Source organism: Phallusia mammillata, chromosome 3 (assembly GCF_965637545.1).
Source record: "Phallusia mammillata chromosome 3, kaPhaMamm4.hap1.1, whole genome shotgun sequence".
NCBI classification, from domain to species: Eukaryota; Metazoa; Chordata; class Ascidiacea; order Phlebobranchia; family Ascidiidae; genus Phallusia; species Phallusia mammillata.
In genome coordinates, this window is record NC_137254.1 from 2,948,644 (window position 1) to 2,960,105 (window position 11,462).

The 11,462-nt window shown below is 35.0% G+C and overlaps 1 protein-coding gene across 1 annotated transcript; it reads left to right on the plus strand.

The window, feature by feature from the left end:
- The first annotated feature begins 827 nt into the window (after positions 1–827).
- On the plus strand, positions 828–7,827 carry LOC145218190 (scavenger receptor cysteine-rich domain-containing protein DMBT1-like). Its single transcript, XM_080085587.1, has 11 exons — positions 828–837; positions 1,072–1,247; positions 1,715–1,853; positions 2,275–2,395; positions 2,707–2,872; positions 3,062–3,219; positions 4,509–4,680; positions 6,259–6,329; positions 6,473–6,662; positions 7,216–7,300; positions 7,682–7,827. Exons 1-11 carry the CDS (start codon positions 828–830, stop codon positions 7,825–7,827), a joined length of 1,434 nt encoding a protein of 477 aa, XP_079941713.1.
- The last annotated feature ends 3,635 nt before the right edge of the window (positions 7,828–11,462 follow it).

Here is an 11,462-nt window from a genome sequence, read left to right on the forward strand (position 1 = left end):
GGCAATATCCATCGTTGCGCCTTTTTTAATTTTTATGTATTTTAGTTGTACACCAACCAAGTAACATCCCACAAACCCTATGTCATATAACAATGCCTTGTCATACGGCACAAGGGGAAACTGTCCGTTATATTGTCGAACATTCAAAGATATATTTTCGTAAATTGAAAACTTTGGAATATGTAGGCTTAAACAACTAAATTGGGCGAAAATACGCCATGGTGGCGAACAGGCTTGTATGAGAGCTAAAGCTTGTTAAACAGCTTGTTATACTGTTTTACTTAAAATGGTGCTTGTATCATTTAGTTTCCGACACACTGTGTGCAGTGGAGAATGTAAGCGGTGCTGAATATTACACAACAATTGCCCCTAACTGTAACACATGGGCCCGACGATTTGTTTCAACTGGAGATTCTTCTCGGTTAATTGCACATTTCCGTTTGGGACAGCTTGCTGCAAACAACTTTTGCAAGGTAAAACTTTAAGAACTTTGTCCTTGAAATGAGCCTAATTCGAAATTCGTCCGTTCGTTTCCGCGTAGGTTCGAATTTCATTTCTTTCAGTTAAATTTTAAATACTTTCCTAACCTTATGCGCAAATCGTGAACAAAAAACATCTAGATTTACGAGGGATCCGACGACCAAGGTAAATTAGCTGGAACGTTGGAAGGTGGAGGCTTATCTTTTCCGGTTATCGTTGAAAGCTCGTCTGCTTATATATCTTGTGTCACAAACCTTACAACGGAAACTGTGGGGTTTGATCTACAACCATGTAAGTCAGACTGACGATTCATTTATAACCGAAATTTAAAGCATATAAATAAAAAAATGTTTTCGGGTCAGTATCAGGAACAAATAAAATGATGTCAAATCTAATATTTTGCACACGAAAATGTTTGTACATTAATAATTATTTAATCGAAGGATAATTTGCAACACAGTTTTAATGTACAAAAAAGCGTATGTCAACTAGACATAAGTCACAGAAAATTGAAAACACGATGGCCAAAACAACTGCTTGGAACTATTTTACTAGTTGCACTGTCTGAAGCTAACCTTTTTGTGTTTTTAGTTACTTTGTGTGGAGAAGATGTTGAAGATATACCGTACAATTTACTCTCTCCAATGTTTCCTAGTAACTACCCCAACTATGCTGGTTGTGTTTGGAGATTTCAAATGAATAGCAGCAGAACTTTATTATTTCAATTCTCCACATTTAACACTCAGTCCGCCTACGACTTTCTATACGTAAGTGTCCAAACTTATAAAACGTCCTGATTGAAGGGTTCCGGCAGAAGAAATCCCGACAAAACAATTTAGTGCATAAAATGATGGCAGTGTAGAGAAAATATTTTTCCTCCCATAATTTAAAATCGTAATACTGTCGACGCAAATAATCGAGTACAAACGGTTTTTTACCTTTAGGAGATTTCGTGCCACACGCATTGAGATTAATATACGTTCAAGTTATAGGTCATTTTCATATATTTTATTATTACTATCTTTTAGTAACCTATTTATTATAAACTGCATTTCCAGTAGGAAAAAGTTCGTTTCTAATATTTCGAAAAGTGGCAGAAAATCTTATTTTGTCAAGCACCTAATTCATTGATGAGAAATTTGCGGCCTTTCAGGACAACAAGTGCTGCCCTCTGTGGTTAAATGTGAACAGTTCTGTTAAAAGCCAAAAATAACTAAATACAGTATTTATTTAGTTCAAGAACGAACAAGGTAATGTGGACAAATTTGTTGGGTCGCGTGGGTCATTTGATTACACGGTGACAGCAACTAATCTCACTGTCATGTTTGTGAGCGACTACAGTGGGTCGAGAACTGGATTCAATGCGACAGTAGGTGAGACAAATCTTTAATCAGGCACAAAATTTCGACATGCAAATGATAAAAAAACACTTGAACTCAACCAGCATGAGTTGTAGGACGATGTAAAAAAAAATCAATATTTATTTTAAAAACTAAGATCTAGTCAATAAGATACCACCGAATAATTGCGACAAGTGCAATAGATTTCCTTTTGGTTTAGCTAATTACAATCTAGAGAGTTCCCAACGGGCTCTTTTGACATCAATTTTTTTTTTTGGTTCTGTCTCACCAAATTACATCATTTTGTTACTTCGCTGATGCCAAGCTGTAACATTTTATATGATAAAAATACGGGGTAAATAAAATCCATTAAATTATTATCACAATATAAAAGCTGAAATGTTTGAACAAACAAATTTTAAAACAGTAATAAAATAACAAATTTAATATGCAGAAGTAAATTTTAATCCAAAAAAGTGGACTAGTGCTAGAACTTTAATATGTCGGTTGAAAAATGCTTTTTGTGTAGAAATACAACCATCTGTTGAATGTAGAACTGAAAATTTGATCATCAGGTAGGTTATTACTTTTTTGTGATTCTTTTGTGAAATTTATTGATAATTGTTGAAAGTAATAATCAGAAGATTGTTAAAAAAAATTGTAGTATTTCAAGCATTTTGCTGTGCTGCCTGTTTTTGTCATAGGCCTGCAATTGCTTGTTTTTTTATTGATTGAGACATCTTTTACTTATCTGTTCGAAATTGGTCTTCTAATGGGATGCCGCAATAAAAACCGCAAGGTATTATAAATGCTTGGAAAATAAATAAAAGTACAGGTTGTCTAGACTTTTATAATGTACAAAAACACGACAGTCCAATTTTCGTAGAGTAACAGTTGATGAGCAAACCACATTAGATTACGAACTCGGTGACACACTTTACATCGCATTGGACAGGGAAATTCCCCTTTCTCGCCTCAATGACAGCTGCAAGGTCACGGGGTCAAACCCAGTGTTTACGTTTGACATTGACCAATGCGAATGTGTTTTTAAGGTAAAGTTGGATTTTTGTTCCAAACACATTGACAATTTGTCCTGATTAATTTTTAGAAAACATTAGCTATTAGAACCAATTAACAGTGCATAGTTAGGGATAATGATAAAGTGTTATAATCTTTTTCTTGCTGCATAATAAAAAACTGCCAATTTTGAAATATAATGTAATTTTCGTGCTCTTATACAGAATGAAAACGGTACGGTGTCGGTGTCTTTCCTGATCTGGAGATTACTAGCACCATCCCCTGCCGTGATCCAACGCGACGTTCAAAACAAGCTCAATGTGACTTGTCTATTTGACGCGGAACTACTTCTCTCGTCATCCAAAATTCATACAAAAATCGGGTAAAGAGACGAAAAACCAACAATTGTATGACAGCTAAGATGAACATATTCATACTGGGATCAGCCCTGAAGCGTCGGACCATCGATCACGGCATACATATCGATATATGATAGTATGCCAGTCCTATTAAAGGCGTGTGCCGAATCAGCTGGTCTCCCAAGCATTCACCACCACATGGCAAGGCGTAGCCCAGAAAAACAAGACTCCTGTCGTGGGTTCGAATCCCATCGCAGGATTTTTTTTAGCCTATACGCCTTGCAATATGGATGTGAATGCTTGGTTGATTCGGCACACGCCTTTAATAGGCCTGGCGTACTATGATTTATCGAAATGTATGCCGTGATCGCGGGTCTGCATCGACGCTTCAGGGCTGATCCCAGTATGAATATGTTCATCTTAACTGATACGGTCAATCTGGCGACCCCCTTCTACGAAGCTGACATGTGCAGCATACAAGGCAGGCAATAGGCAGGTGCTTGTGATTCGACTTTTGGTGATTTCTCCACTGAGCCAGTGTAGCTTAGTTGAAAGAGCGCGAGTCCAGAAAAGACTCCTGTCGTTGGTTCGAATCGTACAACAGGCTATATTTTTCTAATCTGAGGCTTCCCTTATGGGAATGCTTGGGATGCCAACTGATTCGATTAGGCCTGGCGTACCATGAATTATATAACAGCTGTGGCACGCGGTACAGGAGAACATGTACAAAACACACAGTAGGCGTGTTTATACGTTACAGAGTCTTTGGTTGACATCACTTTGATACAAATTGACAGACGGAAAAGAAATGTTGCACATGTCACAAAACATCCACCCAACAACACTATGAATGACATGTTGCAGTTTTAACACATGACACAGAACACATCAATCTACCCATGGAACAAGACACCTGGCACGCATGACACATTTGACAAAAATACAGCCTAATTATACATCAGGTACATGACACAAGATATGCACTCAACAACACTTGCAGCACTATGTATGACACGAAGCACAGTTTGCGTCTCCTTGCATGATTCGGTTGTCATCAGGTACCTTAATTGTAGCCATTTCAGGAGGCAATTTGTCCAACAGTTAAAAATGGCACAAATTTATTTAGACAAGTCCATAATAATGTGGAGATTGTATTTACCAATGCTGCTCAACGATTTTAAAATGCAGGGTTTTTATGTAGTGCGTAAATTCGTATTTGATAATCTCGCGTACACACCAATGCGTTAAAAATAGTAAGCTGTTTGTCATGTTGATTGCCATTTTTATTCCCGAACATTATTAAATATTGTAGATCTGAAGAAATTTCGGCAAAGAAAACAGGAACTTTCGATGTTGCTCTAAATCTCTTTAGCAACCATTATTTTACCGAAAGCTTGCCCGGGAAAGTAACTGTGCCCAACTACATTTTTGCTGAAGTTAAACTTGATGAAATTTCTGCAAGCAACGGTGACTTCATTGTCCAGGTGAATTAAAAACAAAATGCTTTTATTGCAAGAAAACATTGTATTCTTTAATTATGGTTCCCCTTCCCTGAAGCGGACACATATTTTTTGTCCGTATTTTTTTTCTTTTTTTCTTTTTTTCTTTTTTTCTTTTTTTCTTTTTTTTTCTCTTTTTTGTATTACACTGATTTGTAACGCTCGTTTGGTAAATAAAAAGTGCTTCAAATTTGGACGTGTGTTAGTTATTAATCCAAACTTGATCCTCCAGAAGTTTGACCCCGAATTACCCAACGGTTCACCCACAGGCTCCCGAAACGTAAAAAATTTAACGCTGGTTTGTAACGCTCGTTTGGTAAAGAATGAGTGCTTCAAATTTATTCAAATTTGGACACATGTTAGTTATTCATCCAAACTTCATCCTCCAGAAGTTTGACCCCGAATTACCCAGCGGTTCACCCACAGACCTCCGAAACGTAAATGTGTCTAATGCTCGTTTGGTCAAGATCGACACTATAACTCACTGGTTTACGATAGCAGGAGGGCTCAGCTTGACGTCGGACAGACGTTTTACGAGACGTCGTTTCGGTGATTAGAAATCAGCTGTTTTGCACAGCAATGCTATTTCGTTTTATTAAGTTATTACTCACAATTTCAGTTTTGGCAAAGGTTTCACACCTGTGACGTGATTTAAACCTAATAAGCGTGCTTCGGTTTCGTATATGTCAAGCAAAACTTTGTTCATCAAAATAAAGAAGAAAAAATAAACTTCACATTTTTGCAAGATAAATGTATTTTTAAATGCTCGCTGTCAGGTTAGCCGCCGCATGACCACGGGTTACTTAAGGTCAGTAGGTATTACTAAAACAGTTCAGAACTTTCTTTCGTCATAACGTAGCGATTTTTGCAATCAATTTAGGAATCAATACTCAGGGCATGTATAAATTAGGTTAAACGGTGTTGTTGAACACTAAGGACGGCGTGCTATTGAAAGCGGTGTCGAAAGGTCAAACAGTCGTTTGGCGTGTGCACCCTGAGAGGTTACTACAGGTCAATGGTACCCGTTTTGCGAAACAAAGTTAAATGAAAAACAATTTGTTATGTGTAGACTTGTAGCAATTGCTTTTAAGTTCAAAGTTTCTGTAACACAACTGTAACAGCTTTCTAGAAAAAAAAAATGTGTTTGAAACCTGACCTTGGACGACAATATCTCGGCCAAAGCAAGAGAATCAATTGAAATTATTTTTTTCGTTCTTTTTTAATGTCTTTGTAACTATATGACAATAATAGTTTAAAAAGAATAGGAACAATTTTTTTTATTGTTGGTTAATGCTTTCTAAAAATTTGTCCTTAAAAATCTAAAAAATCACCGCAACGTTTGTTTACCGTAATCCGCACAAACACGCGTGTGGGGACCCATTCGTTTTTGTTTACAAAAACAATTATATGTGTAGATCAAATGATGTGTATAGTAAATATCGTATAGAATATATAAAATGGAATTATATCAGAAAGCCACCAATCTAGTTTATTATTTATTATTCTGGCATCGTCGGTCTAGTTTGTAACTTAAACTCTTAAAGTGGAACACCTTTTTTACAGCTGGAAACCTGTTGGGCGACACGCAGTGGAAACTCGAATAGTTTGCCAAGTTACCAAGTTGTACAAAGCGGGTAAGATATACTTGCATTACCTCATTTTTTTCATAGTAAATCACAGTACGCCAGGCCCATTTATTTTTTAATAGTAGCGAGCTTATTTGTTTAGTAATTAATTTTCCACCTGTATTTCACTCTGTTTGCTTTGAAACTATTAGGTGCGTTGCGCCAATCAGTGGAAGCGAGTCTGCCAACGCTAAGACGTTGATACGAAATTACGAATCCAACTTTGCAACTTTCAAGCTGATGAGCTTTGTGTGGACAAACTTTACCGACGCAGAACAATTTATCTATATCCACTGCGACGTGACCGTCTGTCATAATTCAACTGGACAATGCCCTGGACAAGTGAGTTGAGTTGAAGTTTTTTTACACTTGTAAATACAATTTACCAAGTAGTGTTCGTCGAAAACTATAAGAAGGTTTAGGATATTAGTTTTATCAGAACAAAATGTCGAGTTGTGACATTAAAAAGATTTAGTAAGGCGCGGCTTGTAGTCTGTTGCACCCAACAAACTGGAGTGTCCTAGGTTCGCTTGCCAATACAGTATATTTCCTGTCACCAGCTGCACTCTTTTATATGGCGCGCCTGACCCACACAAAGAAAACTTCACCGGGATTAATCCCCCATCCCGCCGTCTCGGGTCCGAACCACATGATAAAACCGACGTTTACTGTCCATAGTTTACATACAAACTAAAGAGTATATTATCCCTCTTGTTTAGTTCAGCTGATAGGGTAATATCACGGAAAATACGCGGTGCCGTGTAGGAATGCTTGGGACATCGGCGTGACGCACTATGGTTGATATATATGTGTGCCGGGATCGGCTTTATTCGGTATGACGCCTTTAAAAAGTCTGGTGTACCATGAAATCAGCATTAGTGTAATTGTTTTGCAGTCTTGTTCTGGTAAGAAACGACGATCTGTTGAAGACCATGGTCGCAATCAGCGGCTTTCTGCAGGGCCAGTGCACATCATTCAAGGTACCAGTTAAATGAACCTCCTTGGTAACACAATAAGACAAACTCAATTAATCTCTTTTCTAGATAATATTGCTAATACAAGTGCCTTTGTTAAGCAAACTTGTAGTTCTATCCAGCAGGTAGGGCCTTTAGTTTTCGAAATATTTTCTCGGTTTACTATAAAAACTATCGAATCCCATCACTAATTTTCTTTTTCTTGTATCCGTTGCTTTAACAACCACACTGATTCGATGGCCCTTGCACTCTTGACTTATACCGTGATATTTATGGGTATAACCAACACATGTCCTTTTCAGTGCTGACTACATCAATAAATAAGCATCTATTTACCTATTTTTATCTATTTTTGTTAAGCATGACATTTTGTCTCATATACAACAGGAGAAAGAAACGAAGCTATAGAAGGTGCTGACAACAGCTACCAACTAGTGATGTTTGTTCTTCTGGCTGTAATTATTACCGGAGCTGGTTACATCGTATGGGGCAAAGTGACCCAGGATCGCAATGCGAGACAAAATCGCCAGTAGAAGAATATCTATTATTCTTAACATTGCATTGTTTGTATGCATGTAAAAACTATTTACTTTTGAAGATAAAAACAAATAACAAATCCAAGCTGTTTTTTATAAAGCTGTTTGTTAATTTACTTATCAAACAAATATTATGCATCATTTCACTTATTACATGCATCATTCATAGCTGACATGAAATTACTTTGTCAAAGTGTTGTTGTGTTTATGTTTAACTGTTATATACAATATAATCACATAGGGTCAAACTTGTGTTTTTTTATTTAGCTTATAACATGAATCAGGACAAAAACATTTATTTTTCAAATATTTTAGCTTTCGAAACAAATTCGGTTGATACTTACAAAACATAATTACATCCCTCTATAAATCATACAACGCATTAAGTGACAAACCGGAATATGATACGCTATGCTGTACAACAGATGGCTTTGGTAAACATAATATTTGTTGATTCAGTTTGTATGACGGTTTTGCGAAAACTACTGTTTCCCTTTTTCCACGCCTCCGACAGAATTTACGTGTGACTGTAAAGGCAATCTTCTTGCTTTACTGAAATTTTTGTATCTACATAATATTTTTCTAGGTCGACTTAAATTTTAGTCTTGAATTATTATTATTATTACAATGACAGAAAGTAGACAGAAAAAATATCGTTGCATATTTCTTTGTAATAACTTTTCCTACAACATTTCGCCATTTTCAAAGTGTTTTGAACTTTCGTGCGTGCTTTGCTGTCGGCATCACAGTAGGATAAGTAAGATTGTCTGGTTGGTTTGTCACAAGAAAGTACCATGTAAATGGCATTACCCAAAAAAGGCCTGTATTAAGGCAACGAAATTAATAATTAACTCGTATATTACACTGCAGTTCACTACGATTTGCTTAGACCAACAAACACATTCTAATTTGGCAAAGATTAGTTTATCCGTGGCTGTAACAAAGATGTTTTCTATTTGCCAGTTGACCGACCTCAAATGATATTTTTTTTTTTTTTTTTTTTTTTTTATGAATACTTTATGCTTATACATCAGTTGAAAGGCAACAATTTTGTTCGGCTAAAAAGTCACAAAAATGCGAATCCTATTTAATGAGATATAATCTAAACATAATCTCATAATAATTGTAAATGGTTTCGCAAAACAAGCAAAAACATGTAATATTTTCAAATGTTAAATATGAGTATCTTAAAAACTAACTATCGCTTTATCGATTTAACGTTGCTGCACTAGTGACTTTTGTACAACAAAACTGTTACAACAATGGTAGAAAATCTGATTGGACTCTAATTGGAAAGTTGATAAGTTTTATCCTGCATCATCAACAAACCGTATGTCAAAACATGAAAAAAAAATAATTTTAGCATTTGAAAGCTACGACCATGATACGTAAAACAGTTTGATTTAAGTTTACTTCTATGCCATAAAATTAACGATAGTTTGCAGAACGCCCATTTCTGCTACGTTGCAAAAGGTTGTGACGAAATCTATCCCTGTTCCTATTTATTTGTATTGATTCTTCTGCTGGTTGTCCGTTGGGGTCAAAATTGTCGAATGCAATTCTGGCTGAAAGCTTGGCAACATTAAAAGTTTTGTTAAATTTATAAACTCGAAATTTCTTACCCAGGTTTTGAGGTGGTCGGTTTAAATTATGTCGATCCATTTTCACTTTTTCTGAAACCTAAATGATATGTCATGTAAATAACAAATGTCATTGTTTGTTTCTCAAAGTATATTAACCATCATATTCTTCTTAAATACGTATGTTATTTGCGAAACACGGCCATTAATTGAAACAAACTACCCACAAAATGTTTCATGTTTAATTTTATAACATTTTACCTTCACCGATGGGATTTTTTGGACATTACTCTGACTCTGTAAAAATCAAAACAAAATTTTTGTTAAAAAAACTAAATTGCGTCTTTGTTTGTGTTTGTTGCAGGTTTAGCAAAACGCAACTGATAGTTTAATAATCAATTGTATCAAGTAAATTACGTAATTTTTAATGAACTTGATTTTTAATTAAATAGCATAGCATTGACAGAACTATTTGAAACTTCGCCGGTTTGTCAATCATTACATTGAGATATGAGTCGTAGTACGGTAGACAATAATACAAACCCCCAAACTGTTTCACAAACGAAGCGAAAGCTAAACAGTTGTAAAACAAACAAACAATCCAATAACATAGAATAAATGTCAGTTTTAAAATTTTAATCTACAATCTGTGTTTAAAACCACCACAATTATACAACTTTTTTCGTGTTTGAGTTACCCTGTACTTACATTTAAACAAACAAACAAATTGTGGTCCGATTATTCACAAAAAATGTGACAAACTCTATACATCAGCATATTATCTATTCACTCACGTCCGACCGATGATATTCGATCACCTTCTTCTCGTCATCAGATTCATCACCAGTATCTTCATCATACGTAATTTTTGGAACCGTTTTCACGTTCCCAAAAAAACAAAAATGCCGTTGTGTGAAGTTCAAAATAGAGAAACAATAAGCTGCAGTCAGTGGACACATTCTATCTTTATCATATATTTGTTTTATGTTTTTACAGTAATAAACAAATTGAATTAAATCATTATTTACAAATAACATCATTTCAAACAACATGTGAAGAGTATAATTTAAATTGAATGTACACTTTAGACTTTTCTGTCAATCATTATAATACATTGTATAGTAAACAATGTGACGAAGTAACTCTCCATTATTATATGTTTCAACATTATGCAACCTGCATTAAAATCAATCTAATTCCCTGGTTCTTTAAACATACGTTTTTTCTACCTTGATATTGAGCTGCTGAACTTATGCTGGATTCATTTTTTTCGTATTCGACATTACTTGAAACCTAAATAACAAAACATTGTGTTACATTTTTTTTACTTTAGTTCCTTTTTGCTAAACAAAATTAAAACATAAAAATTAAACTAGAAGGACAGGCGATTTTCCAATGTTTATACACAGTTCAATACTAAGATATAGCTTTGTTTGTTTAGATAGTAATCTTAAATAAAAACGAGTTTATACTATTAGGGCAATAAAATAAAATGGCAAAAAGATTCAGCGGTTTAAAAAAAATTGTAAAAAAATGAATGAATTCGAGTTATCTCCTACTATGAAACTTTTTATCACCATGCTCCATAAGAAAATGATTATACTTTTTTTAATAACCTTCTTACCGTTTGGGGCAGAAAATATTGTGGTGAAACAGGCGGTGCCTGAAAATCAACGTGTGAATAATTTTGACACCTACAAATCATTTACAGGCAAAGCGTTTAATTAAGGAATTGAGCCAACCCGCTGAATGTTTAAAAGAAATTTAAACTGAAATAATTTATGTTACTCGTTTCTTTAAGTACCAAGGCAGCAAAAAAATTTTACATGATAAAAACTATTTGAAATAGTGTTTATTTGCTATAGAAAAGCGGCAAAGACGAATTTAAATAAAGATTGAGAAACTTTGAAACTAAATTGCTCATTTGCTTTTCACATTCTTTGGAGTAATACGTTTATCGTTATTTAGATTTAACATATTTTCTTCTTGACAATATACTTACCATCATAATCTGACCGCCTTGAAGGAAAGGATTGTACTGCGGCTAAAAAT

Coding starts and splice junctions, on each gene's coding strand:
- LOC145218190 (XM_080085587.1), top strand. Junction 2,873..3,061: donor AATGCGAATGTGTTTTTAAG/GTAAAGTTGGAT, acceptor GCTCTTATACAG/AATGAAAACGGTACGGTGTC. Junction 6,663..7,215: donor CTGGACAATGCCCTGGACAA/GTGAGTTGAGTT, acceptor ATTGTTTTGCAG/TCTTGTTCTGGTAAGAAACG.